The sequence below is a fragment of the Chiloscyllium punctatum genome, chromosome 27 (genome assembly GCF_047496795.1).
Source record: "Chiloscyllium punctatum isolate Juve2018m chromosome 27, sChiPun1.3, whole genome shotgun sequence".
NCBI lineage: Eukaryota > Metazoa > Chordata > Chondrichthyes > Orectolobiformes > Hemiscylliidae > Chiloscyllium > Chiloscyllium punctatum.
In genome coordinates, this window is record NC_092765.1 from 17468971 (window position 1) to 17496892 (window position 27922).

At 39.5% G+C, this 27922-nt stretch overlaps 1 protein-coding gene across 6 annotated transcripts in view; it reads left to right on the forward strand.

Annotated features, from left to right (window-relative positions):
- Positions 1–27922, forward strand: part of rps6ka1 (ribosomal protein S6 kinase a, polypeptide 1) — a 209648-nt gene that overhangs the window by 151213 nt on the left and 30513 nt on the right. For 5 of the 6 annotated variants that reach the window (XM_072548211.1, XM_072548213.1, XM_072548215.1 and 2 more), the window contains 7 exons: positions 1023–1111; positions 2851–2915; positions 9603–9705; positions 15590–15720; positions 17835–17960; positions 19707–19796; positions 20846–21001. In XM_072548211.1, the coding sequence (XP_072404312.1) occupies positions 1023–1111; positions 2851–2915; positions 9603–9705; positions 15590–15720; positions 17835–17960; positions 19707–19796; positions 20846–21001 (760 nt within the window). The remainder of the gene's footprint in view (positions 1–1022; positions 1112–2850; positions 2916–9602; positions 9706–15589; positions 15721–17834; positions 17961–19706; positions 19797–20845; positions 21002–27922) is intronic. The other variant, XM_072548212.1, reaches the window with a different exon arrangement.

Below are 27922 nucleotides of genomic sequence, written 5' to 3' on the forward strand. Positions count from 1 at the left end.
AAGTCAACCATTGAACCCTTTAATGCACAGGACAAGATGAACCATTGAGTTTCTTCTGCCTAATCCAAGAATTGAATATAAATTCTGTGTTTCTTGCACCCTTCTACTTGTTTGTGTCAGCATCACAGACCAATACCCATATTCTGCTAACATTTCTGAATGTGGTTAACAATGTGATAATGACCAAATAATCTATTTATTGGGATGTTGTTTACAGATAGATTTTAGCCAGGACAGTGGAGAAATATTTCCTTTACTCTTCTTCAACTAGCGCCATCAGATCTTTTATATCCAAGCAAGCAGAAGGGACCTTAGTTTAACATTTCAACTGAAAGATTATCACTCTGACAGTCCAGTCCTCCCCCAATCCTGCATTACAAAGTCAGTCCCGATTTTCTTGTGCATAAGCACAACTGAGGGACTTCAATCCAAAGCCTTGTGATTAAGAGGCCAGAGTACTGCCTATTGAACCACAACAGACCCTCAATCCTTCATACCTAGATTTCACATTGCTGCTTTAACAAAGTAAAACAGCTTATTTCAGAATTACCAAGTTGAACTATCTCCTATGCCAATCTGTTTTAGACATTCAAAAAAGATAAAGCAAGCTCTATATGATCCAGTATGATTTCTGACTTTGGGCAATTAAATTATCGAGTGATCATAATTGAAATATCAGCATAGTGTTTTCAAGTGGCATCTTTGATTTTTGTTGTGTGCCATTAGTGTATGTTAAATAGCTCAGTGACATCTGCTTACACAAATCTGTTTTATACATTGGGCTTCTCAAAAATTATTGTAGCATGAAAATTCCATTAGTGATCCTAGATTGTTATTGTTCATGTCAAAGTAAAGCATTATCTAGAACAGAAAACTATAAAGTTAGAAGTTCTTTAATTATTTCATTGATGTGTTAAGTACAAATTCTGTCATGTTTGGATTTTTCATGGTTATTATGGAGGAAAGTCTCTGGAAGGTTCAGATGTATTTGGTATTTAACTGTATGCAAATTCTTTTTCTAGGGCTAAATTGGGAATGCCTCAATTCTTGAGTCCTGAAGCCCAAAGTTTGTTACGAGCACTTTTCAAGAGAAATCCTGCCAACAGACTAGGTAACCATTGGACTGGACTTGGCTGATTGGGCTACTGAACAGATGCTGATCACAGATGAGTTTAAATCTGATGTTGAACACGAATTCTCTTGTTTCTCTGCTATTAAGTGGCATTTGCTTGGCAATAATCAGCTGATTAACACTAAGTTTGGGTTCCTCCCAGGCCTCTCAGCTCCTGACCTCTTTACAGCCTACAATGTCCACTCCTAGTTCCACACTACCCTGACTGAGAACGATATTGCCAATCCCTTCACTGTAACAGTTAGGGCTCAGCAATATTGTAAATGCTGGTCCAGCCAGTGACATACATACTGAATGAACAAATTCATGAAATTTAAACATTCAGCGAATTTGAGTGATCTCATACAATAAACTCAGAATGTTATTATATTCAGAAACAGAAAGCAGTGACAAAGGCAAATGTTAAGTTTTCTTTTGCAAATGAACTGGAGCACAGAAGTATAAAGTCTGTTTACAATTGTGCAGTTTTCATCTCCTTACCTGAGGAAGGATATAGTTGACTTGGAAATAGTTCAGGAAATATGGGATTTGAGCAAGGTTCTGGACATGTGAGGTAAAACTTGCCTCCTTTTGTATTCTAATTTTCTTTGAGAGGCAAGCGTTTTGATCTTTTTGATTACTGTGGGCCAGTTATGTTTATTTGGTTACCTAAAATCTTCCCTTGTCCACAATTCCAAATTTCTTGGCATTAAAAATAACCATTATATCTTTTTTTGGATTTAAAGTGATTAAAGTCATGCTTCCCAAATTGGACTCCATATACCATATTTTACCCACTTGATTAAGTTGCCTATATTCTTTTCCAACATTTGTCCCTGTCTAGACAACTTCTATGTTCCTTCTATTTCAGTTCGTCTGAAAGCCTCAATATATAACTCTATTCCTTCACACAATTTGTATTTATGCAGCACTATTAACAAAGTAAAGTGCCCAAAACTACTACTAAAATTGAACAAAATGTGACACTGGGCCATTTTAGACATTGGACAGATGACCAAAAACACGATCAAAGAGATATGTTTTAAGGATCATTAACAAAATGAAAGAGAGTCAAATAAATTTATGGAAGCAATTCCAGAGTTTAGAATCTTGACAGTTGAAGGACCAGCTAACAATACCCAAACAATTCAGCCATTGAATGTGGTGGAAGAAGGCAGTAATTCTTCATTTAAAAGTCATTGAGGTAGATTTAATTCTGGTAAAGTTTTTGAGTATTATGTGCAGCGATTGAGAAATGATATATATGGTAAGTTTTGTGTGCCTGGCAAGAACCATAAATGCGTAATTTCCAAAGCAAGGGGGTTGGAGGTGCATGTTAGATAGATTTAAGGTGAGTTGAAAATGAGGAAGGAAAACTGTGAGGGTGCTAGTTGCCTCCACTTGATAACAGGAACCCCAGGAAGAAGTTCCTCTTTCACTAGTTAGCAGTACACTCAAGAATAATACTTGAAACAAAAGTGGAAACTTTAATCATGTTTGGTGGGATGAGGGCCATAAGCGGATATATTTTGCTCACTTAAGGACCTTAATTGAGCTATCAGCAACCAATTCATTTGATGGCCCTCCTATTTGCAGGGAGCCCTAAAATCAGACTAATGTTTTGGGTGGATTATATTGAGTTTGTTAGATTATGATTAATGAAGGGCCATGAACCTGAAATATTGGAGCATTAAAGAAGTGGACTGACAGTTGACCATTATAACTTTACATGTTTTTAGGAGCTGGCGTGGATGGTGTAGAGGAAATCAAGCGTCAACCATTCTTCACAAACATAGATTGGAATGTAAGTGCCAATACTTAATGGTGAAATTCAGACAAAGTCTCTTCTATAATTTCTGAAGCCATTGATTGGACATGGAAAAATAAAATTGCTAGTTTTTCCAGTTCAGGGATTCTTTTTAACTCACTTATAGGATCTGGGCATGGCTAGCTGGATCAGGATTTATTGCCCACCTCACCTTTGGGTGGTACGTTGGCTCAGTGGTTAGCACTGCTGCCTCACAAGGTCCCAGGTTTGATTCCAGCTCAGGTGACTGTCTGTGTGGAATATGCACATTCTCCCTGTGTCTGCATGGATTTCCTCCAGGTGGTCCAGTTTCCTCCCACAGTCCAAAGATGTACAGGTCAGGTGAATTGGCCATGCTAAATTGCCCATAGTGTTAGGTGCATTAGTCAGAGGGAAATAGGTCTGGGTTGGTTACTCTTCGGAGGGTCGGTGTGAACTTGTTGGACCAAAGGGTCAGTTTCTACACTGTAGGGAATCTAATCTAATCAGTTGCTTCTAAAGATGAGCGTCCTTCTTGAACTATTGCAATCAAATTTTGCAATAAAGGCACCTGAAGTGCACAGCCAAGTGAAATGCTCTGTTTGAGGGCTACAGCACAGTATGTGTGTAATCTTGAAAGGATCGCTTCAGAACGATACTTTTAATTCCTTCATAAAATGAGTGTATGTGAGATGACCAAAATGTGTTGACAATGCCTTATTTCGTTTGAGTAGGTATTGATGAACTGCTGTCTTGCGCTGTTCTTGTCCATGTAGTGCAGGTATACCCGTATCACTGATGAGGATTCTGATCCAGCAACAGTGAAGAGAAATCAATATAGTTCATTGTCATAATGGTATGTGGCTTTGAGGGGTCTTTGCAGATAACGGTGTTCTCTAGCATGTGTTATCTGATCTTTCTAGGTGTTAGCATTTGTGGGTTTGAAAGGGACTGTTAACACCGAGCCAGTGATGGAGGAACGGATATATAAGGTGGTGGATGAAGTGACAAATCAAGTGGGTTGATTTGTCCTTGATGCTGTTGAACTTCCTGAGTGGTTTTGGAGCTGCATTGATTTCAGACAAGTGGAGAACATTCGATCACACTCCTCACTTATGTTTTATAATAGTGGACAGGCTTGGGGAGTTGAGAGGTGACCCACTCTTGTAGCCACTATATTTGTACGGCTGGTCCACTTAACAATCTGATCACTGGCAACCCCGGATGCTGATGGAGGGGTACTCTGTAATGATGATACTTATAAATGTCATGGGGAGATGGTTTGATTCTCTCATTGAAGATGACCTTTGCCTGGTTCTTGTGTAACATGAAGTTTAATTGCTACTTACCAGCCAAATCCTGCCTATCCAAGTCTGATTGCATATGAACACTAACTGGGACAGTATCTGAGGAGTAAAAGTCAAAATTGCTGGAATAAAAAAACCTGGCAGGTTTGGCAGCATTTGTGAAGAGAAATCAGAATTACCGTTTTGGGTCCAGTGACCTTTACTCAGAAGAAACATGGCTCAGGGATGGTCAGGACTGGGAGCTTAGTGTTTCAGGGTCTCGATGCTATAGGAAGGATAGAAAGAGGTGCAAGAGAAGAAGAGGAGTGGCATTTTTGGTTAGGGATAACATTACGGCTGTACTTAGGGAGGATATTCTCGGGATTATGTCTAGTGAAGTTATTTAGGTGGAACTGAGAAATAAAGAGGGAATGATCACCTTATTGGGATTGTACTATAGACCCTCAATAGTCAGCGGGAAATTGAGAAGCAAATTTCTGTTGGAATGTCAGGAGATTTTAACTTTCCAACGTAGACTAGGACTGCCATAGTGTTAAGGGCTTAGATGGAAAGGAATTTGTTAATTGTGTGCAAGAAAATTTTCTTTTTCAGTATATGGATGTACCTATTAGAAAAGGAGCAAAACTTTACTTTATTTTGGGAAATAAGGCAGGTCTGATGACTCAGGTATCATTGGGGAGCACTCTGGAGCAGTGATCAAATTTTTATTAGTTTTAAAATGGTTGTGGAAAAGGAAATATATATGATATAAAAGTTAAAGTTCTAAATTAGAGGAGAGCCAATTTTGTCTACATGAGGTAGGAACTTTCAAAACTTGGTTAGGAGGGACTGTTTGCAAATAAAGGAACGGCTCTAAATTGGAAGGCCTTCAAAAATGGAATAACAAGAGTCCAGAGACAGTATATTCCAGTTGGTATGAAGAGTAGGTACAGGAAATGTTGGATGACTGGAGAAAATGAGGCTCTGATCAAGAGAAAAAAGAAGGCATATGTCAGGTGTAGACAGCTGGGATTGAGTGGATCCATGGAAGGGTATGAGGGCAAAACATGTTAAGGAGAATCCAAAGAGATTCTGCAAATACATTAAAGACAAAGAGTAACTAGGTAGAGAATAGGGTCCCTTAAAGATCAACAAGGCCACTTATGTCTGGAACTGTAGAAGATGGATGAAATACTAAAGAAGTATTTAGCATCAGTGTTACTGTGGAGGAGGATATGGAACGGGAGCACTTGTAGATATAATAATGATATCGTGAAAAGTGTCCATATTACGGAAAAGGAGGTGTTGGATGTCTTAAAATGCATAAAGATGGATAAATCCCAGGAACCTGATCAGGTGTACCCAGACCTTTGTGGGAAGCTAGGGAAGTGCTTGGTGGGTCCTTTGATGAGGTATCTGTATCATCGATAGACACAGATGAGGTGCTGGAGGACTGGAAGTTGGCTAATGTGGTGCCATTATTTAAGAAAGATGGTAAGGAAAGGCCAGGGAACTATAGATCAGTGACCCTGACATCAGTGGTGGATAAGTTGTTGGAGGTGATTCTGAGGGACATGATTTACATGTATTTCGAAAGGCAGGGACTGATTAGAGATAGTAAACATGGCTTTGTGCATGGGAAATCATGTCTCACTAACTTAATCAAGTTTTTTGAAGAAGTGATGAAGAAGATTGATGAAGGCAGAGCAGTAGACGTTGTCTATATGGATTTCAGCAAGGCGTTTAACACAGCTGTGCATGGTAGATTGGTTAGCAAAGCAAGTTCACGTGGAATACATGGAGAACTAGCCATTTGGATACAAAATTGACTTTAAGGTAGAAGACAGAGGGTGGTGGTGGAGGGTTCTTTTTCAGATTGGAGACCTGTGACCAGCAATGTGTCACAAGGATTGGTGTTACATCTGCTGCTCTTTATCATTTATATAAATGATTTGGATGTGAACATAGGAGTTATCATTAGTAAGTTTGCAGATGACACCAAAATTGTTGGTGTAGTGGGCAACGCAGAATGTTACCTGAGAATAACACGGGACCTTGATCAGATGGGCCAATGGGCCGAGGAGTGGCAGATAGAGTTTGATTTAGATAAATGTGAGGTACTACATTTTGGAAGGGCAAATTAGAGCAGGACTTATACACTTAATGGCAAGATCCTGGGGAGTGTTGCTGAACAAAGAGACCTTGGAGTGCAGGTTCATATTTCCTTGAAAGTGGAGTCACAGGTAGATAGGATAGTGAAGAAGGTTTCTTATGTGCTTGCCTTCATTGGTCAATGCATTGAGGATAGGAGTTGGCAGTCAAGAGCGCAGTGCTGGAAAAGCACAGCAGGTCAGGCAGCATCCAAGGAACAAGAAAATCAATGTTTTGGCCAAAAGCTCTTCATCATGCCTGAAACTTCGATTTTCTTGCTTCTCGGATGCTGCTTGACCTGCTGAGCTTTTCCAGCATCACACTCTTGACTCTAATCTCTAGCATCTGCAATACTCACTTTCGTCTATAGGAGTTGGGAGGTCATGTTGCAGCTATACAGGCCACTTTTGGAGTACCTCGTTTGGTTCTGTTCTCCGTCCTATAGGAAGGATGTTGTGAAACTTGAAAGGGTTTAGAAAAAGTTTACAAGGATGTTGCCAGGGTTAGAGGTTTGAGCTATAAGGAGAGGCTGAATAGGCTGGTGCTATTTTCCCTGGAGCATCAGAGGCTGATTTGGCGGCGGGGGGGGGGGGGGGGGGGGGGGGGGGTGTTGGTGAAGGTGTTGACCTTATAAAGAATCATCAAACCATGAGGGGCATTTATAGGGTGTATAGCCAAGTGATGGGGGAGTCCAAAACTAAGGGCATAGGTTTATATTGAGAGGGGCACGATTTCTCAACACCATTTTCTCACTTTCTCCCCATAAGCTTTGATCCCTTTAACAATCAAGAACTTCTCTGTCTTAAATGTACTCAACGACCTGGCCTCCATAGATTCACCACTTCTCTGGCTGAAGAAGTTTCTCTTAATCTCCATTCTAAAGGGTCTTCCATTTATTCTAAGCCTCTGCCCTTGGGTCCTAGTCTGTCTTGCTGATGGAAACATCTTGTCAACGTCCACTCTATCCAGGCCATTCAATATTCTGTAAAATTCAAGTAGATCCTCCTTCATTCTCTAAACTCAGCAGAATATAGAGCCAGAGTCCTCAAACATTCCTAATATGTTAAGCCTTTCATTCCTGGGTTTATTCTTGTGGACCTATTCTGGACCCGCTGTAAGGGCAGTACATTCTTCTGAGATATGGGGCCCAAAATTGCTCACAGTATTCTAAATGTGGTCTGACCAGAGCATTATAAAACCTCAGGAGTATGTCCCTACTTCTATATTCTTGTCCTTGTGAAATAAATGCCAACATTGCATTTGCTTTCCTAACTACTGACTCAACCTGTAAGTTTACTTTATGAGAATCTGGACTAGGACTCCCAAGTTCCTTTGCACTTTAGATTTCTGAATTTTCTCCCTATTTAGAAAATAGTCTATGCCTCTATTCTCCCTACCAAAGTGCATGACTTCACACTTTCCCACATTGTATTCCATCAGTTACTCCTTTGCTCACTCTCCCAATCTGTATAAATTCTTCTTCAGCGTCCGCACCTCCTCAGTACTACCTTTCCCTCCACCTATCTTTTTATCATCTGCAAACTTTTTGCACAGAGGGTGGTGAATGTATGGAATGAGCTGCCAGAGGAAGTGGTGGGGGCTGGTACAATTACAACATTTAAAAGGCATCTGAATGGATAGGAAAGGTTTGGACAAATATGATTAATTTAGGATATCTGGTTGGCATGGACAAGTTGGACTGAAGGGTCTGCTTCCATGCTGTACAGCTCTATGTGTCCCCTCAGCCATCACTGATGGGCTGAATGGTCTAATATTTGCTTTTACATTTTATGGTCTACTACACCTCAACAAAAATCAATGTGGAAAGTGGGCTTGATTGCTGTGATTGATTAGAGTTGAATTCATAATCCAGTACTGAATACAGAACTTGATGTGTTTGCCACATCGTGATCCTTCTGTCTCCAGTTAACCAGTGTAAAGCTGGGACTGCTTTTGAAACCACCATTCTCATGTTAAACCATTGCCATTCTCATTGACTGTCTAGTGCAATTAGAAAGCATTTGTATCCAAGCAGCTGGCTGTGGTGGAATACTTTCCTGGATCATGAACGTGTTTCTTAAAATCAGAATGTCATATTTCAGCACAACTGTTTAATAGCAACTGGGAGAGAGGTAAGCTTGGTTGACATCAAGTCCTGTCAAATGGTTAACTAATATTTTGACTACTGAGAGTAACCAATAGGTCCTTCAGGAGTTAACCACCCTGGGACAGTCATTTGATTTCCATTTTATTTTCATTTTTGTTAAAGGTAATTTCTTAATTTCAGTGGTGAGCACTTGAATACATAACTTGTGATTCACTGACAATGCATAGTATGGCAGGATGTAATAAAATTCAGTGGAAGTTATTCTGCCCAAAAATCACTGGGAAATCACAATCATTTTGAGTCAGTATATTGTTTAGACAATGGTGGCTGATGGTGACTGCTCTCGGTGGCATCTTCCTCTCACCTGCAGCCACCTCTCAGCATTAATTTAATACACATTTACTGTAAACTTGCCAACTGACACTTTAAGAAACTCAGTGGTTTGTGTTTATTGCATATGGAGCTGTTTGAAAATTGTGAGTAAGCTTCCTTCATTTCTGATAAAATTAGTTCTCAGAAATGGTACAATGGTTTATAATTTTGCCCTTTTCAAGTCTGACTTCTGGTTTCTTACAATTATGAACTGATGAAACAGAAACTTCTTATCTAACAATTGGGAAGGTTCCAAACAAAGGAAGTTGTGGCAGTTATTTTAGTGCATATATGTGGGCCTGTGAGCCAAAATAACATGTAACTTGGCATACATTTTCTCATTCAAAGACAATAAGATCAGCTAGAGTGGAAAAATTAAACTTCTACACCCATACTGATGGGGACAGGAACATTGTTGATGCAGAGGGAATGATATCCAACATCTGATTAGTACTACATCTGAATTGGAAGTGCTTGGTGAGGAAAGTGTGCCTTGCATGTTGCATCTAATTATTGTTTCATATGTCTAGGAAAATGTAGATTGGGCTTCGCTGTGTATGAATGGATTCATGACTTGGGAATTTGTGGTAGAAAAGTGTGGAATTTACTTGAATTTGACTATGCTTTCCTTTCATGGATGTGCTTAGTGCTTTGGCACTGAGTGCCAGCAGAGTAAGTGGATTCCACTCTTCACCCAAAGCCATAAATATCTAGCGAAACATTTAATGAGAATAATAAGTCAGGACAGTAATGATTTGCAGCATTTAAAATAGTTTCTTATGCTTCTAGAAACTCTACCGAAGGGAACTGAAGCCACCATTCAAACCAGCTGTGGCCAGGCCAGATGATACCTTTTATTTTGACCCTGAGTTTACAGAACGGACACCTAAAGGTTTGTACTGAACACATGGGGAAATGTGAAACCAAATTGAATGTGGTGATTTAAATCCGTTCCATCAAATTTTTCGAAATTGAAAATGAGGGTTAAAATGTCAAGCCAAATGCTTTTCCAACATCAAGATGTGAAATTCCTAAATTCTGTGATCTGTTTCTTAAACATTAAAATGCTTGTGGTTTTGTTCACTCATCTATTGCTCTCTGACCTCAAAGAGAATATGTATGGATGACACTGCTTCAAAAAGATGTGACGAGTGTTCAATGCCTCCCCAAAGAAACAGGATCTTGCAGTGCAAGGAATCATTCAGTATGGTAATGCATCCTATTGATTGATACAATCTATCAAGCCCATAACACACAAAATGGCACAGAATTTTACTTATTCGAAAAGTTTCTCATTTCCTGGGCTGAGGATTGTGACTGTCGTTGGATAAATGCCTCATGAACGGCAATTACTGTTCATTTGCTAATTTGAATTGGAGTTTTCTATAGGTGAGCCTCAACGTAGTACAATAACAACTTCAATTTATATATAGTAGCTTTGACATAACTAAATGTCCCAAGGCACTTCAAAGGACAAGCATCGAGCCACATAAAGTGATATTGAGGTTGATAGCCAAAATCCTGGTTGAAGAGGTAGCTTTTTTTTGTGGAGTGCCTTAGAGGAGAATAGAATGATTAGTGGAGGAGAGGTTAAGGGAGATAATTTCAGACATTTAGGGCCCAAAACAGCCAAAAAAAGATGACAAATGGTGGAGCAATAAAAATTGGGGATGTCAAGCAGCCAGACTTAAAAGATGGCAGATATCTCAAATGGTAATGAGGATGGAATTTAAATGCAAAATGGGATTGAAATCAAGAATGAGAACTTTAAAATTGAATTTTTACTTAACTCAACAAATACAAGGATTTAATGCAATTAAGAACATTGAGAATTGTTTTGATTGACCTCAAATTTATTGAGGACAGAACATGGAAGGCCAGACAGGAGTGATTCGCAAATGAGTTGAGGTGGGGTGGAGGTAAGCAATAATGTAAGCAATAATAAGTGACTCAGTGATAATGCAAGTATGTTGTCAGGAGATCATTTTGGTGTAAAGTATGGAAAGAAGGTTGCAGTATATCTCATTTGAGTCCAAATCATTTACAGAAAGAGGAGTTTTGGCAGTCGCTCAGTTTGTTGTGGAGACCAAAGACATTGGCATCAACTGTTTGTTCATAGTGTTACCACTGTTGGCTCAAATTCTTTCTCGACTTTTCAACAGGAGAAAGCAGAAATTCTGGCAATTTTATTCTTTATCCTACTCTTTCCAGAGTATAAGGAAACAGATAGTGTTCTAACTGCAGTTTTGGCAATTAACTCCATGCATTAACATCCACCACTTCCTCTGGAAGTTTATTCGACACATGCGTAACATCTGTGTCAAGAAAAGTTACCCCTCATGTCTTTTTTTAAATCTTTCTCTTCCCACCTTAAAATTTGTCCCCTAGTTTTGAAATACCTCACCCAAGGGAAAAGATATCTGTCATTCCCCTTATCTATACCCTTCATAATTTTATAAGCCTTTTATAAGGTCACCCCCTCGACCACCTGTGGACTAGTGAGAAACGTCCCAGCCTATCCAGCCTCTCCTTATAACACAAATTCTCCATTTCTGGTTACATGCTGGTAAGTCTTTTCTGAACCTTCTCCAGGTTATTATTAACCTATAAATAATATCTTTCCTATAACAGGCAACCAGAACTGGACACTATACTCCAGAAGAGGTGTCAACAATGTCATATACAACCACAACATAAAGTCCCAACACCTGTACTCAAAGGTCTGAGTAATGAAAACAAGCCTTCTTAACCACCCTATCTATATGTGACACAAACTTCAAAGAATTATCTACCTGAACTCCCCACTGTAGGTTTTTCTCTTCTACAACACTACCAAAGGCCCTACTTTTAACTGTATATGTCTGCCCTTGTTTATTTTACCAAAATGCAATACTTCGAATTTATCCAAATTAAACTCCATCTGCCTATCTTCCCCTTCCCTCTGACTCCAGCCCCTCCCCCAACCCCACCTCTTGTTGAGTATTCACCATCTCCTAACCTTCCACTCTTGATGCTGAATGTTTTGTACTCAACAAAGATCTCAGTTTATCCCTGTGCTTCCCCACCTTAATGAATTTTGGGCACCACATGAAGTCAAACACTTCCGTCGCTTTCATTTCTGTGCCCATTTCTTTGGACAAGAGTCCTCTCCCTGTCCTGCAGACCCCTTCGCCCACCTCCAACACTCTCCCTCCACATGGACCCCTCCCTATGGCCTTTTACCTGCACATGATCTGTTCATTGAGAATTGTTGACATGACATTATTCGCTTCAATTTCTCTCCCTCCCCACCTAATCCAACCTATCTCCCTCCAAACTGACTGCACTCCATGCACTCAGATCCAACTCAAACTTTGTTATTAAACCTGCTGATAAGGGTGGTTCTGTTGTAGTCTGATGTACTGACTTCTACACTGTACAGGCTGAGCAGCAGCTCTCAGATACCTGCTATCTCCCCTGGACTATGGCCCCACCATGGAGCATCAGGCCATCGTATCAACTACGGTCACCAACCTCATTTCATCTGATGATTCCCCCATTGCCTCCAAGCAGTATAGTATTCCAATCTGCACAGCTCGCTTCTATCTCCTTCCAAAAATCCACAAACAGGACTGCCCAGACCCATTGTTTAGGCCTGCTCCTGCTCCACAGAACTCATCTCTTTCTACCTTGACTTGGTCTTTTTTCCCCTTGTTCAGTCTAGCCACAGTTTCTCTGATGCTTTAAGCCAGTTTTGGAATTTCCAGTTTGCAGGCTGCAGCTGCCTCCTCTTTGCCATTCACACATTCCTTTACACATTCATCCCCAACCAGGATCATCTCACGGCTTTCTGTTTCTGCCTGCAACAATGGTCTGAACCATCCCCATTTACTACCACCCTTCTTTGCTTGGCCAATCTTGTCCTGACCCTGAACAACTTATCTTTTAATTCCTTTCATTTTCTTCAGATCATAAAGGTGGTCATCGGTATCCGCATGGACTCTAATTATGCCTGACTCTTTGTGGGGTATGTGCAACATTCCTTGTTCTCATCCTATTCTGGCCCCCAACCACAACTCATTCTTTGATATATCGATGATATCATCAGTGCTGTTTTCCTCTCTTGTCCGTAATTGGAAAAGTTCAATGATTTTGCTTCCAATTTCCATCACTGTCACCTGGTCTATCTTCTCCTCCTTCCTTTCCCTTCCTCAACATCTCTGTTTTCATTTCTGGGGATAGACTGGCCATTAATATCCATTACAATCCATTGACTCCCACAGCTACCTGGACTATACATCCTCACATCCTGCTTCCTGTAAAGACTGCATTCCATTCTCCCAGTTCCTGTTTCTGTCTCATATGTTCCGATGAGGCCAGCTTTGACAAGGGAGCTTCTAAAATTTCCACCTTTTTCCTCAACCAAGGATTCCACAGCACCATTTTCAATGGGGCCCTCAACTGGGTCCAATCAATCACCTGCTCTTCCATCCTCACTCCCTGTCTTCCCTCCTACAACAGCAATATGGTTCCCTTCATCCTTACCTACCATCCCACCAGCATCTACATCCAGAAGATCGTTAGCTGCCATTTCTGTCACCTCCAGACTGATACTCCCCTCCTCTCCCCTCCCTGGTCTACCTTCCACAGAGACCATTTCCTCTGTGACTCTCTAGTCCACTCTTCCTTCACTCTCAACACATACACACCCCTACAGCCTCAAAGCACATTTCCCTGCAACCGCAGAAGGACTAACATCTGCCCATTTACCTCCTCCCTCCTCCGTATCCAAGGGCCCAAACATACCTTCCAGGTGAAGCAGCACTTTACCTATACTTCACACAATCTAGTCCACTGCATTTGCTGCTCACAATGTGGTTTCCTCTACGTTGAGGAAATGGAGCATAGACTGGGTGACCAGTTCGCAGAAGAACAGCACCTCATTTTCTACTTGCGAACCCTGCAGCCCTCCAGACTCAATATCGAGATGAATAATTTTTGGCCGGAACGCTTCCATGTCCTAACTCCCAACCCCACACAACAGGCCCTGTTATCACATAGTCTGCCTTTACACACTACCTATTGTTAGCCACTAACAGTTATTCACCCTCCTAGCCACGTTGTTATCAACTCCTTTGTCCAACTATTCCTCTCTCTCTCTTTGGAACCTAGCCACACCTTCCGTTTTCTCCTTACCCCCTCCACCCACCCTACCTTCTGAATATAAACTGACATTTTCCTAGCTATAATCAGTTCTGAGGAAAGGGCACTGGATCCTAAATGTTAACTCTGATTCGTCTTCAGACATGCTGCCAAACCTGCTGAGCTTTCTAGCAACTTCTGTTTTTGTTTAAACTCCATCTACCACTCTTTAGCCCATTGATCCCTTTGTAATCTTATATATCCTTCTTCACTGACCACTATAACCACCAATTTTGTTGTAATCCATAAACTTACTAACCATGCCTTTTTTATTCTCATCTCAATCGTTTATATGAATAACAAACAGAAGTGGACCCAGCATCGATCCTTGTGGAACACCGCTTGTCACAGACCCTTCGTCCAAAAAACAACACTCCACCATCACCATCTGGCTTCTACCATCAAGTCAATTTTATATCCAATTGGCAAGCTCACCTCTGAATCCCATGTGATCTAACGTTACTAATCAGACTACCTTGCAGAACCTTGTGAAAGTCTTTGCTGAAGACCAAGTAAACAATGTTGTTCAATTGCTTTCAAAACATACAGTAACCTTTTAGCAATCCTTGGTTTTAAAACAGTTCTCTTCCCATTTAAGTCCATAAACAGAAAATAAACTCTGTTTAATCTTAAACTCTGCCTTTTGTATCCCAGATTCTTGTCATAGCTCACTTGGATAGTGCACTAGAAAACCATCCCTGCTATTCCCAGAGTTATCACAAAGTTAAATATTTCAAAATGTTTGTAAAATTCCACAATATACATGCCTTTTAGATCCAGAATGACAGAAAGCACAGGCCAGATTTCTGTACTTAACAAAAACTAGTTTGTATTACAAGTATATACACTCTAGCTACACGTAAACAATTATGAACTGTCATCATATAAATCTACAGTTAAAACTGTAACCCCTTATAAACAGCCATCACGTGTATACAGACAGGAACAAAATGGGTGTTATCGGCAAAGGGAAGCACTGGGAATGTATTTCAGTGTCCCTGTTCACAGGATCTGCTGAGATGGTTCTTTGTGCTGATCAGAACACTACTTCTCAGTCTTCCTTTTCTAGATACTTTTACTGGTTTGCAGGAGGCACCAAGTGGCCAGTTCACAATTATTAAAGATCTCTGACATACTTTTAAAGGTCACAGCTTACAGCAAGTGCTGATGGATAAATTAACTGGTTTTTTTTGAGCTGAAAGTAGATTTTCTGCAGAGAACAGGGAGAACTCTTGAGATGATGGAGATCTGATGACTTCTCCTGAGAACCAGTTACATCATTTTTGGCAAGCAGTAGGTATTTGACATTGATAAATGATCACTAGTTCACAAATCAATGAGTTACTTTTTTGCTGGCTGAACCTCCACTTGTGTACTCGCTTCCGTCTCAACCTGTCTGTAACTTCTCCTACCATTACTTCAGCCAGCAGCTGTGTAAATACTGCTCACAATTGGTGTTAAGTTACTTGATTTCAAAATATACATTAGTCCTTCAGCATTCCTTGGCTTTAAAGCAGTTCTTCTCCCACTTAAGTCCTCAAACTGAAAAACAGGAATAAAAACTGTTAATCTCAAACTCTGCCTTTGTATACCAGATTCTCCTGGTGTTCCTCCAAGTGCCAGTGCTCACAAGTTATTCCGAGGATTCAGTTTTGTGGCAACAGGAATTGAAGAGGAGGCGATTAAGGCTGAACATTCCAAAATGGTCATTCACCCTGTGTTGCAGGTAAGCTGTCACAAACTCCTGTTCCTTTCATGTAAACCCTGCTTGGGAAAGTAGCACACTCTTGGCCTGAACTTATATTGTTTGTTGCTTGCAGCAAATCTTTCACACCAACTTGGGTAGAAAAAGTACACTGAAAGCACACACCAGGCCTTCCAACCTCTGAAAGGAAAAAAAGTTAAATAGGTTAAGTTAAGGGTAAATCCTTTGTTAGAATTCCAAAACATTAACCAGTCTTTCTTTTCAGCGATAGAAATAACTTCTACTGTTTCTGTCTTTATTTCTCAGTTAAAAGTGGCTGATTTTCATTTCTGTTAAATATTAAGAGATAGTCAGCTATTCAATGAACATTATTGACTTTATTGTTTTCACCAATGCTGTAGTAATAAATTCAGCAAAATGTAGGGAAATCGTTTGTGGAATTGTATTCCAATTATTTGTGGTGTCATAGATTATCTGTATTTGTTTTATTATTGGGAAACCCAGGTGAAGGGCTACGAGCCATAGTACAATACACTACCAAGGTTGGAAAGAGTAGAAGAAAGGATGAGGTATCTCAGGAAGAAGCGATTAGGTGACACCAACCTTGGGCTTTGAAAGCCTGTGAGTTATAGGAGGAACAGAAGACTAAGGGAGGTAAGGAGTTTCACTATTTTAGAAAAGAATGAGATGCAGGAAGAACAATGATGATTGGTGAAGCTCTGTAACACTGATTTTCAATTAATACAAAAGAACTTCTCAGCACTTATGCAGAATCTTCGCAAATTTTAGTCAGTAAAATTCACCTAAATAAGTTACACTTTGGGACTGGTTTTCAACCTGCTAACCAACGATCGTGCAGTTGATCTTGTACCTTCTAGTCACCTAGCATAAACCTGGCAAATGGAATATTTACCACTGGCATTTGGTGGTAACTTGAGTTTCTTCAATGCAAATGTGTAATGTCTTTGAGATTTTAAAAGAAATTCTAATTCGGTGGCATTACCAACACTGTTGGAAGCACCACAAGAATCTGTTTGAAATTAACCTAACTAAAGAATCCAGAATGTGCATCATACTTGTATTTAAATCACTCCAGTATGTCAATTAAAGCCCTACAAACTGGAGGATTTATAAGCTATTTACAATAAACAATTGAGGTTTCAGGTACAGGGATGATGAGGGCAATAAAACAGTCTTTAGGTTAAATTAGGTATTTTACATATAGCCTTTATTGGACCTTTTCTGCATCTGCAAAGAAAATCACTATCAAGAATGTACTTGTGGGAATTTTGAAGTTTTTCTTGTGAACGGTGAATCTGGGCCTTGTTCCCAAAGAAAATATGAAATTATATGATTGCATTTGGTGAGAGATGTCATTCAGGATGCTCAGTGATAAAGGATCATGACATTGTCAATGAGGGACATGTTTTTTTTTGTTGGGTTGGATTGTGAATTTGCTCAGGCATATACCAACTATTGGACAACTATGCAAGGGCACAATATACAATAAAGTCATCTGTATTGAAAAGCCTTTCTGATGGAAATGTGCTAAATCCATAAGCTCTTATGCTTAATTCAAACTAATTTGTGCACGTGGCATTTCTAAGAGATTTCATAATAAACCTATACAAACAATTTAAAAAATAAGTTTGAGTTTATCAGTGATAATTATCGACATGAATTTTCCATGGCCTATATGTGTACTATATGCTGCCTATATCTGATCCTGCATCATTATCCATATTGTTGTCAATTTACTCTGGACTTCCAAAAGATTCCCCCATCTAATCCTTGTAATTTTCTTCTCTAACCCCACAGTCTCTTACCCTCTCTCTGTGACTTCTTCTCTCTCAGCTTCATCATTGTGATCTACAGCTAACAAGTCCCTCATGTCTGAAATTCTTCCAATGCAACTTCTGCCCACTCACCTCTTTCTCCCTTAAAATGGACCTCTGACCAAATCTGAGGTCAGCTCCATCTCGTCTTCACACTGGTTCTGTATCTGTTTTCCTTACTCTTCTGGGACTGTTCTTGACACACAATAAAAGTGCTTTATACATGGAAGTTTAAATGGGAGCATAATGTCACAAAACAATGAAGTATTTTGTTTTGAAGGGATATGTCATCTCTTACAGCAGCTTCATGGGAACAATATGAACTTTACTGATGGTTATGAGCTAAAGGAGGATATTGGTGTAGGCTCATATTCTGTCTGTAAACGCTGCATTCACAAGACCACGAACATGGAGTACGCTGTCAAGGTAAGACTGAATCATGAAGAGTTTTTTTTTTAGAATGCACAGAGATGTTGATAAAAGAGGACAGATCCTTCACCATTGTCCTGTTACTTTTGAAATTATAAACTTGATTAAAATAAATTTCTTTTTGAAAAGAGACAATTTATTTCTGTCTTCATAGAAGTTCCTTAGTGGAGCTCACTGGCAGATGACTTGTTTCATTCTTCTTTCTACCGCTGTTGTCAAATTCCTCAGATTAATCAGGTAGCTGTCTGGTATTAAAGCATGCAGCTCTGGGCTAAGCCATAGTGAACTCCACACCGAAGTATTTCTACTTTTCAAACGCAACTATGCTTCCCACAATGATACTTCCCAGTTGACTAAGTCGAGAGAGCAAAGTTAAAAGATTCAAGCTTGGGTACTTGTAAGTGACATAACTGTCTAACATTTGGTCCTCAAATACATCATGCCATAATATTGATTTGCTCAGCTGCAGTCTGACCTCTGCATAATAAAACTCTTACATACATACTCCCCAGATATGGTCCTCATCTCTACTCCCTTTTAGTCCAAAAGTGTGCTTTTACACATGTAATTAAAAACTGGTTTAGCATCCACCACCATATCTAGCTGGATTACATAAACCACTATTGGATTCTCTTCTCAACTGCTGATGCTGCTCATCATGATTATCATTCTGGAATGGAAAGATAACTCCAACTTCATTTATTGTGAACAGCCTTCTTAAATCCCACTCCTATGTTTCCTTCAATGAGTATAAAATCTCAATACTTAGTTGTCACTAAGATTGAGATATCCAATCGTTTGCCACTTTTGTAAGTTTTCCTTCCACTAGCCCTCCAAGCTAGACTTCCTCTTAAGCTTCCCTCTGCCATATCATGGAGGTGCATTTTTTTTTAGTTCTGGTCAGCATGGACAAGTTGGACTGAAGAGTCTGTTTCTATGCTGTACAGCTCTATGATTCTCTCCAAGCTTATTTTATCAATGAGACCAACCTCTTGTTCCCTCCACCATATTCCCACTAAACTACTGGCCACCCAAGTTCTGCTAACATTATTCTCATTATTTATTTAAAACTAATACATAAATACACATTGTGTTTTTGAAATGTGTGCAAGAGTACTACTGAAGTTTTAGCGTTGCTGGAAAAGCGCAGCAGGTCAGGCAGCATCCAAGGAGCAGGAGAATCAACGTTTCGGGCATGAGCCCTTCTTCAGGAATCCTGAAGAAGGGTTCATGCCCAAAACGTCGATTCTCCTGCTCCTTGGATGCTGCCTGACCAGATAGCAATAATGGGCAAGGAAAGCTGGCCAATTATCAGTAGTACCTTAGAATAGTTTTTATTTTTCCTGGTTCAGATTACTGTGTCATACATAGAAGTTGATTTGGTATCTTGAAAGAAGATCAGTAAAAATTTAAAGTAGATTTTGTTTCCTCACATTAATTGTGAACAAGAACCACCAAGTCATTACACTGTGGCAGCAGGGCATGTTTTGCTTGCTGTGTTATTAACTGTCAAAACTGTAATTTTATGTTAATACTTAACAATATAACCATAGTTCCTTTGGGAAATCATCAGTAAATTGCAGTCCATGCTCTCCTTCTGTGTCATAATAAAACGGACTTAATTTTGTTGTCCCCATGCATTTGCCATATAAGATTATTCCTCTTCACAAAATATCCTTTGAATTTAGACTCCCTGTCTTGAAACTGTATCTAATATTAAGTCTTTACATTTCTTTGTTGCAGATTATTGAAAAGAGCAAGAGAGATCCCTCTGAAGAGGTTGAAATCCTGTTGCGGTATGGGCAGCATCCAAACATCATTACACTGAAAGATGTGAGTGGCATTGTAGTCTGTTGAATGGGCATGAGGCACTAACAATAAAAACAACATTTCTAATAGAAGAAACTTAATAAATTATGTAAATTCTAAAAATATGAAGTTATACAATATTTTCCCTTTGAAAAATCTGTAATTGTGATTATGCATTAGATAACTTTCAGGATAAGTGAAAGGTGATTTAAATTCCCCATAGCTCATTGCACATTTATATTGCTTGTTATGAAACTAAGTTTTGCAAGTTAGGTGCAAACATTCTGTGAATTAGAAACTCATCCAGGACAGCAGTTCTGTGTTAAAATTGTCTAGGTGTCACAGGCTGATGATGAGAAAATAAAAATCCAGAAAACTATTCAGTTTTGCTGGAAAGTGCAGCAATGTCAACTGACTGGGCAAGGTTCAGATGAGTTCTTGCCCATCGCAATCAAACTACTTCTATTTTATATCAAAGATCTTATTTAAAATATTTCCAATCAACTTGTTCTGACATGTTATGGCACAAACAGAAGCTTCTGTGGCCGACAACAAGACATCAGAATGGTGTGTTGCCTTCCTGGTGCTAGGGTCAAAGCTGTCTCAGAGAGGGTGCAGAATATTCTCAAACGTGAGAGTGACCAGTAGAAGGTTATTGTGAACATTGGTAACAACAATGTACGAAGAGGAAGGGACAGGGTTCTGCAGAGAGGATACAGGAAAGGAGGAGGTTAAAAGTAGGTCCTTTTAAAATTGTTCATTTTAGCTTGCTCAGTCATTGAAGCAAATTAGTCTGTATCTGCTCTCATCTTTCAGAACAAGAAGCAATGACCCTGTCAAGCAAATGCTGTGGTCAATTGCCTAGTTCATACTATGGTGTCAATAGCCAGGAGCATACAAGAGTGCTTAATTACAAATCTGCTAGTGAATTAGTCTGAGCCATAAGAGAGAATCAAACAGAGAAAATAATCATTACAAAATTAGATCAACAGTGAAAAAAACTGAACACTATATGTAACGATTCAAGAATTTTCTGATCAGTCTTTTCTTTTGTCCTGATAATATATGTGTAGGTCTACAATGATAGTAAATATATCTACCTGGTGACGGAGCTAATGAGAGGTGGTGAATTATTGGACAAAATACTGCAGAAGGGTTTCTCTGAGAGGGAGGCAAGTGCTCTTCTTCATACAATTGCCAAAACAGTGGAATATCTACATTCTCAAGGGGTAAGTGATCTCTGTACCCAGTGCTGGAATCTGATGTTGGTTTAGTGTAAATTAGATACTTTGGAGTAGTTATCCAATTAATCCCACTCTGTACTCTTTTTCTCAAACTGTGTAAATGTTTTTCCTAAGTTGTGATTTGGAGATGCCGGTGATGGACTGGGGTGCACAAAGTTAGAAATCACACAACACCATTTTATAGTCTAACAGGTTTAATTGGAAGCACACGAGCTTTCAGAGCCCCCCGCTCCTTCATCAGGTGGTTGTGGAGGGCACAATTGTCAGACACAGAATTTATAGGAAAGTTTACAGTGTGATGTAACTGAAATTATACATTGAATAATACCTTAATTGTTTGTTGAGGCTTTCATTTGTTAGAATATTATGATAGTTTCACTTCTTTCATGTTGGACTATAAAATGGTGTTGTATGATTTCTAACTTGCCTAAGTTGTTAATCAACATCAAATTTAGAAGATAAGATCTTGCAGAATCCTCTCCATAACCCAGATAAACATTAAATACATGGGGGCATCGTCGCATCCAAGTTCTCGATTTAAATTGTACACTGTCCTGTCTCTAATATATAACAGTGTTCCTTTGCTGCTGGTTTGAAATACTGGAATTTCCTACTTAACAGCAATGTGGTGACATCTTAACATGACTTTCAATGACAATTTTGATTCAGCTAATAAAATCTAGGATAAAAGTTTGTCAACAATAATTATCACCATGAAAGCATTATCATAAGAATCCATCTGGATCACCAATGTCTTTTTGGGAAGGACAGCTGCTCTGTTTACCTTATCCAGTTGAGATAACTCTAGACAATGTCATTATAATGGTCATAGAATGATACAGCATGGAGGCAGACCCTTCAGTCCAACTCATCCATGCCAACTATGTTTCCCCAAACTAAACTAGTCCTACTTGCCATATCTTTTGAACAATAATCCAAGAATGCCTCAAGGTAATTTCCTAGGTCAAAGCATTTTCAACAATATCATCAACAACTTTCTTTCCATCATAATGACTGTAAGAGTTCCTATAGGTATGTCAAGAGAAAAAGATTGATAAACTAATGTAGGTCCCTTAAAGTCAGAAATAGGGCAATTTATAATGGGACCAAAGAATTGGCTGATGAACTAAATTTATACTTCGTTTCTACATTGACAAGGGAGGACAGAAGTAACACGCCAGAATTTATGGGAACACAGGGTTTAGTGAGAGGAAGAAACTGAAGGAAATCTATATTAGTAGAGAAATGGTTTTGGAGAAAATGCTGAGCTTAAAGGCTGACAAATTAGCACAACCTGATAATCTACATCGCAGACTACATAAGGAAGTGGCCCTCGAAATAGTGGATGCATTGGTGGTCAGTTTCCAAGATTCTTTAGACTCTGGAACAGTTATTACAAATTGAAGGGTGGCTAATGTAGCCTAACTCTTTGAAAAGGAAGGTAGAGAGAAAATGGAATTATAGACCAGTGAGTCTGATGCCAATATTGGGGAAAATGCTGGAGTCCATTATCAACTGCAGAGCAATATAAAAACAGTGGTAGAATCAGGAACAATGTGGATTTAAAAAAAAGGAAATCATGTTTGACAAATCTACCGGAATTCTTTGAGGATGTAGAATTTTTAAAACTTATCAGTGGTGCCAGTGGCTATGATTTATTTGGACTGATAAACGTCCCACATAAGAACAAAAGTGTAAAATTAAACTATGTGGGTTGGGGGAAGTCTGAGATGGTTTAAAAATTGGCTAGCAGACGGGAAGCCAAGAGTAGGAAAAAATGGGTCTTCTTTGGAATGGCAGGCTGTGACTAGTCAGGTATATCAGGGATTCGTACTAGGACCCCAGCTATTCATTATATGTTAATGATTTGGGTAAGGGAACTAAACATAATATCTCAAAATTTGCGGGTGACACAAAGCTGAGTGGAAGGGTGAGCTGTGAGGAGGATGCAGAGATGTTGCAATGTGTTTTGAACAGACTGAGTGAGTTAGTGAGAAAATGCATTGCATTTGCAGTATAATGTGGATAAAGGTCAAGTTATTCATGTTACTAGCAGAAATAGGAAGGCAGATTATTATTTTGTTGGCTGTATATTGAGAGAGGGGAATATTTAATGAGACCCAGGTGTCCTTGTGCATTTGCTACTGAAAGCAAGCTTGGAGTTGCAGCAGGCAGTAAAGAAGGCAAACTGTGTTAACTTGCAAAGTGAGAGGATTTGACTACAGGAACAGGATGTCTTGCTGCAATTATACAGGGAATGGTGAGGTCATAACTGGAATATTGTTTGCAGTTTTGGTCTTTTTACATGAGGAAGGATGTTCTTGCTTTTGAGGGAGTGCAGTAAAGGTTTACCAAATTGATCCCTGGTGTGGCAGGACTGATATATAAGGAGAGATTGAGTCAAGTAGGGTTGTATTCATAGAGATGTACAGCACTGAAACAGACCCTTCTGTCCAAATCGTCTATGCCAACCAGATATCGTAAATTAATCTCATCCCATTTGCCAGCACTTAGCCCATATTCTTCTAAATCCTTCCTACTCATATACCCTTTGAGAGCCTTTTAAATGTTGTAATTGTACCGGCCTCCACCACCTCCTCTGGCAGCTCATTCCATACATGCACCAGTTTAGAGAAATGAGGCGTGAATTGCACAGAAACCTTTAACAAGACTGGAAAAGTAGATGTAGGAAGGCCATTCATGATGGTGGGGGAATCCAGAACCAGGGGTCATAGTTCAGGGATAAGGGATAAACCTTTTAGGACTGAGATGAGGAGAAATTTCTTCACCAAAGAATGGTGAACCATTGGAATTCGCTATTCCAGAAAGTGGTTGAAGCCAAAACATTGTGTTTTAAGAGGGAAATAGATATACCTGTTGTGACTAGAGGGATCAAGGGATATGGGAACAGGGTGGGATTAGGGTACTCAATCTGATGATAAACCATGATCCTATTGAATGGCAGAGCAGGCTCCAGGGGTCAAAGGCCTACTCCTGCTCCTATCTCCTACGTTTCCATGCTGGAATTTGTGATGTTCACTAACATTTACACAATATTCAGCACCATTTGCAAATCCTCAGATATCTAGCCCCAAGAGGTTTTGATACCCCTGCCCAACCAGAATCAAATCTACCTCCTTTAAAACATTCAATGACCACCTCAACTTCCTTCTGAGGCAGAGAGTCCCAAAGTCACAACCCTCTGAAAAACATTCTCCTCATCTCTATCCTAAAAAGACAATTGTTAATTTTTACACAGCGCCAGTTTGTTCTGGACTCACCAGAAACATCCTTTCCACGTCTATCTATTAAGACTGTTCAGGATATTGTATACTGCAATCAAGTTGACCCTCACTCTTCTAAACTCCAATGAACATAAGCCCTGACTGTCCAAACTTCATAAGACAACCTGCTCAGACTAGGCACCAATATAGTAAATATCCTCCAAACCACTTCCAACGCATTTACATCCTTCCTTAATTAAGGAGACCAAAGCTGCACAATATTTGAGATGTTGTTTCACCAGTGCCTTGTATAAATGAAATGTGACATCCTTACATTTCAATTCCTCTTATACTAAAGAAAAGCATTCCATTAACCTTCCTGTTTACTTGCTGTACCTCAATACAAGCATTTTGACTCGTGCATTAAACACCCAGGTCCCTCTGCACCTCAGAATTCTGAAAACATTCGCTATCTTTGTAATACTATCCTTTTTTTTATTTTTCCTGCTGAAATGCATAAGTTAACATTTTTCAATATTATACTCCATCTGCCAAATTTTTGTCCACTCACTCAACCTATCTATATCTGTCTGCATTCTCCTTATGTCTTCTCCACAATGCACTCTCCTGTATCTATGAATGTAGTTATCATGCCTTCTCCTTTCATCTAAGTTTTTGATATAAAATTGTAAAAAGCTGAGGCCCCAGCTCAGACCACTGCAACTGCATTCATCACATCCTGCCAATCAGAAAAAGACTCATTCACATGCACTACCAATCAATTAGTCTTCTATCCATGCTGATATGTACCTGTGCACCATGAGCTCTTACTTTGCGTAATGAACATTTTTGTGATTTCCTGTCAAATGTCTTCTGGATATCCAAGTATAGTACATCTACAGACTTCCCTTTATCCAAGAATATGTTATTCCTTCATGTAAGTCTAATAAATCGGCACATGCTGACTTCCCAACTACTTTGACGTCCAAGTGTGCAGCTATAACCTCGATGGTCAATTCTAACACATTTCCACAACAGATGTCTATCCTATAGTTTTCTGTTTGCTGTCAGCCTTCTTCCATGAATAAAGAGAGTTACATGTGGTACTTTCAGTCTGATGTAATCTTCCTTGAATCAAGGAAATTTTAGAAAATTAACAACACATTGGTGAGCTTATTGGTCACCCTTCTTAAGACCTGAGAATGACGTCCAACATGACCAGGAGACTTGTCAGCCTGCAGCTCCATCACTTTGCTAAATGTTTATTTATTCACTAATGGGACATAGGCATCAGTGGCTGGGCCATCATTTATTGCTAGTCCTGAGTTGCCTTTTAGAAGGGAGTGATGAGCTGCCTTCTGGAACTGCTGCAGTCCATGTACTGAAGGTAGATTAGATTAGATTACTTACAGTGTGGAAACAGGCCCTTTGGCCCAACAAACCCACACTGACCCTCCGAAGAGCAACTCACCCAGACCCATTCCCCTACATTAACCCCTTCACTTAACACTACGGATAATTTAGCATGGCCAATTCACCTAACCTGCACATACCTGGAGTACTCGGAGAAAACCCATGCAGACACGGGGAGAATGTGCTTTTAGGGTGCTTTTAAGGAGGAAGTTCCAGAGTTTTGACCCAGCAGCAGTGAAGGAACATTGACATATTTCCAAGTTAGGATGGTGAGCGATTTGGAGGGGAACTTGCAGGTGGTGATGTTCTCATGTGTCCTTCTAGATAGATGTGGTCACGGGTTTGGAAGGTACAGTCGAAGGCGAATTTCATCAAGTTCCTCTCTCCCTTTCATCTCTTAATTTACAGCTATTTCTGGGATTTATTTATATCCTCTATAGTGAATACAGAAATGAAATGTTTGTTAATTTCATCCACCATCTTCACTGCTATTATAGTCAAATTCTCACTTTCTAGAGGACCAGCATTCACTTTACTAACTTTGTCCTTTTAAATATCTCTAGAAACCCTTGCTATCTATCTTTCCATTTCGAACAAGCTTCATCCTATGCAAATTTCATTCTCTTGATTACGCTTTTAGTCATTCTCTATCATTCTTTATATTCTGTCCAAGTATATGATCTACCGTATTGTCCTTGCACAATTATATACTTTCTCTTTATGCTTGATGCTTTAGTTATCCATGGTTGGTAGGTCCTCCCCATAGAATTCTGAAATATCCCCTTAATTGTCTGCCATTTTTTCTCTATTAATCTATCTCCCAGTGTGCATCTCAGTTCACCTTATCTAGTTCAGTTTTCATTCCCATAAAGTTGCCTTTATTTTTAAATAATAGTCTTAGACTTTCACACTGAATGTTAACTTCATTCATGTGTAATTGCTGCAACTTAGAGGTGTCTTTACTGTGAGGTCATTCATTCATCTTGTCACATTTCACAATATCAAGTCTAATGTAACTGCTCTCTGTTGGCTCCAGAACATGCTGCTTGAAGAAGTCATCTTGAAGCCATGCTCTGAACTCCTCATTTAGGCTTCAGTTGCCAATCTGATTTATCCAATTTATGTGTGGATTAAAATCATGCATAATTATTGGTTTCCCTTAATTGCAAACACCTAATATATTTCATGGATACTTCATCTAACATGGTGGTTATTGTTAGAGGACCTGTAGACCACTCCCACTAGTGATTTATTTCCCCAACTATTCCTCCTCTCCACCCAAACCAATTCTAGCTCCTGACCTCCTCAACAAAAGTCATCTCTCACTAGAGTCATAGAGTAATACAACATAGAAACAGACCTTTCGGTCCAACTCATCCATGCCGACCAGATATCCTAAATTAATCTAGTCCCATTTGCCAGCATTTGGCCCATATCCCTCTAAACCTTCTTATTCACAAACCCATCCAGATGCCTTTTAAATGTTGTAATTGTATAAGCCTCCACCACTTCCTCTGGCAGCTCATTCCGTACATGCACCACCTTCTGTGTGAAAATGTTGCCCCTTAGATCCCTTTTAAATCTTTCCCCTCTTTAAATCTATGCCCTCTAGTTATGGACTCTGCTTCCCTGGTGAAAAGACCTTGGCTATTCGCCCTAACTATGCCCCTCATGATTTTATAAATCTCGATAAGGTTGCCAATTCTTCCACTCCAGGAAAAATAGCCCCAGCCTATTCAGCCTGTCTCTATAGCTCAAACCTTCTGACCCCGGCAACATCTTTGTGAATCTTTTTTAAACCTTTTCAGATTTCACAACAACTTTCCTTAGTAGGGAGAGCAGAACTGAATGCAGAATTCCAAAATTAGCCTGACCAATGTCCTGTACAGCCTCAACATGATTTCCCAACTCCTACAGTCAGTGCACCAACCAATAAAGGTAAACATACCAAGCACCTTCTTCATTATCCTGTTCATCTGCAACCCTACTTTCAAGGAGCTATAAACCTTCACTCCAAGGTCTCTTTGCTCAAAAACACTGCCCAAGACTTTACCATTAAGTGCATAAGTCCTGCCCTGTTGCACAATTGCCATCCTTGATTAACAGTGCTACTCTGCCACCTTTCCTTACCTGCCTTTTCTCCTTGAATATCATATACTCCCCAATATCCAGGACTCAATTCTTGACATCATGACAACCTCCATAATGACTATCATATACTCTTTATTTACTTAAATTTGCACTGTCAATTTGTTTACTTTGTTATAAA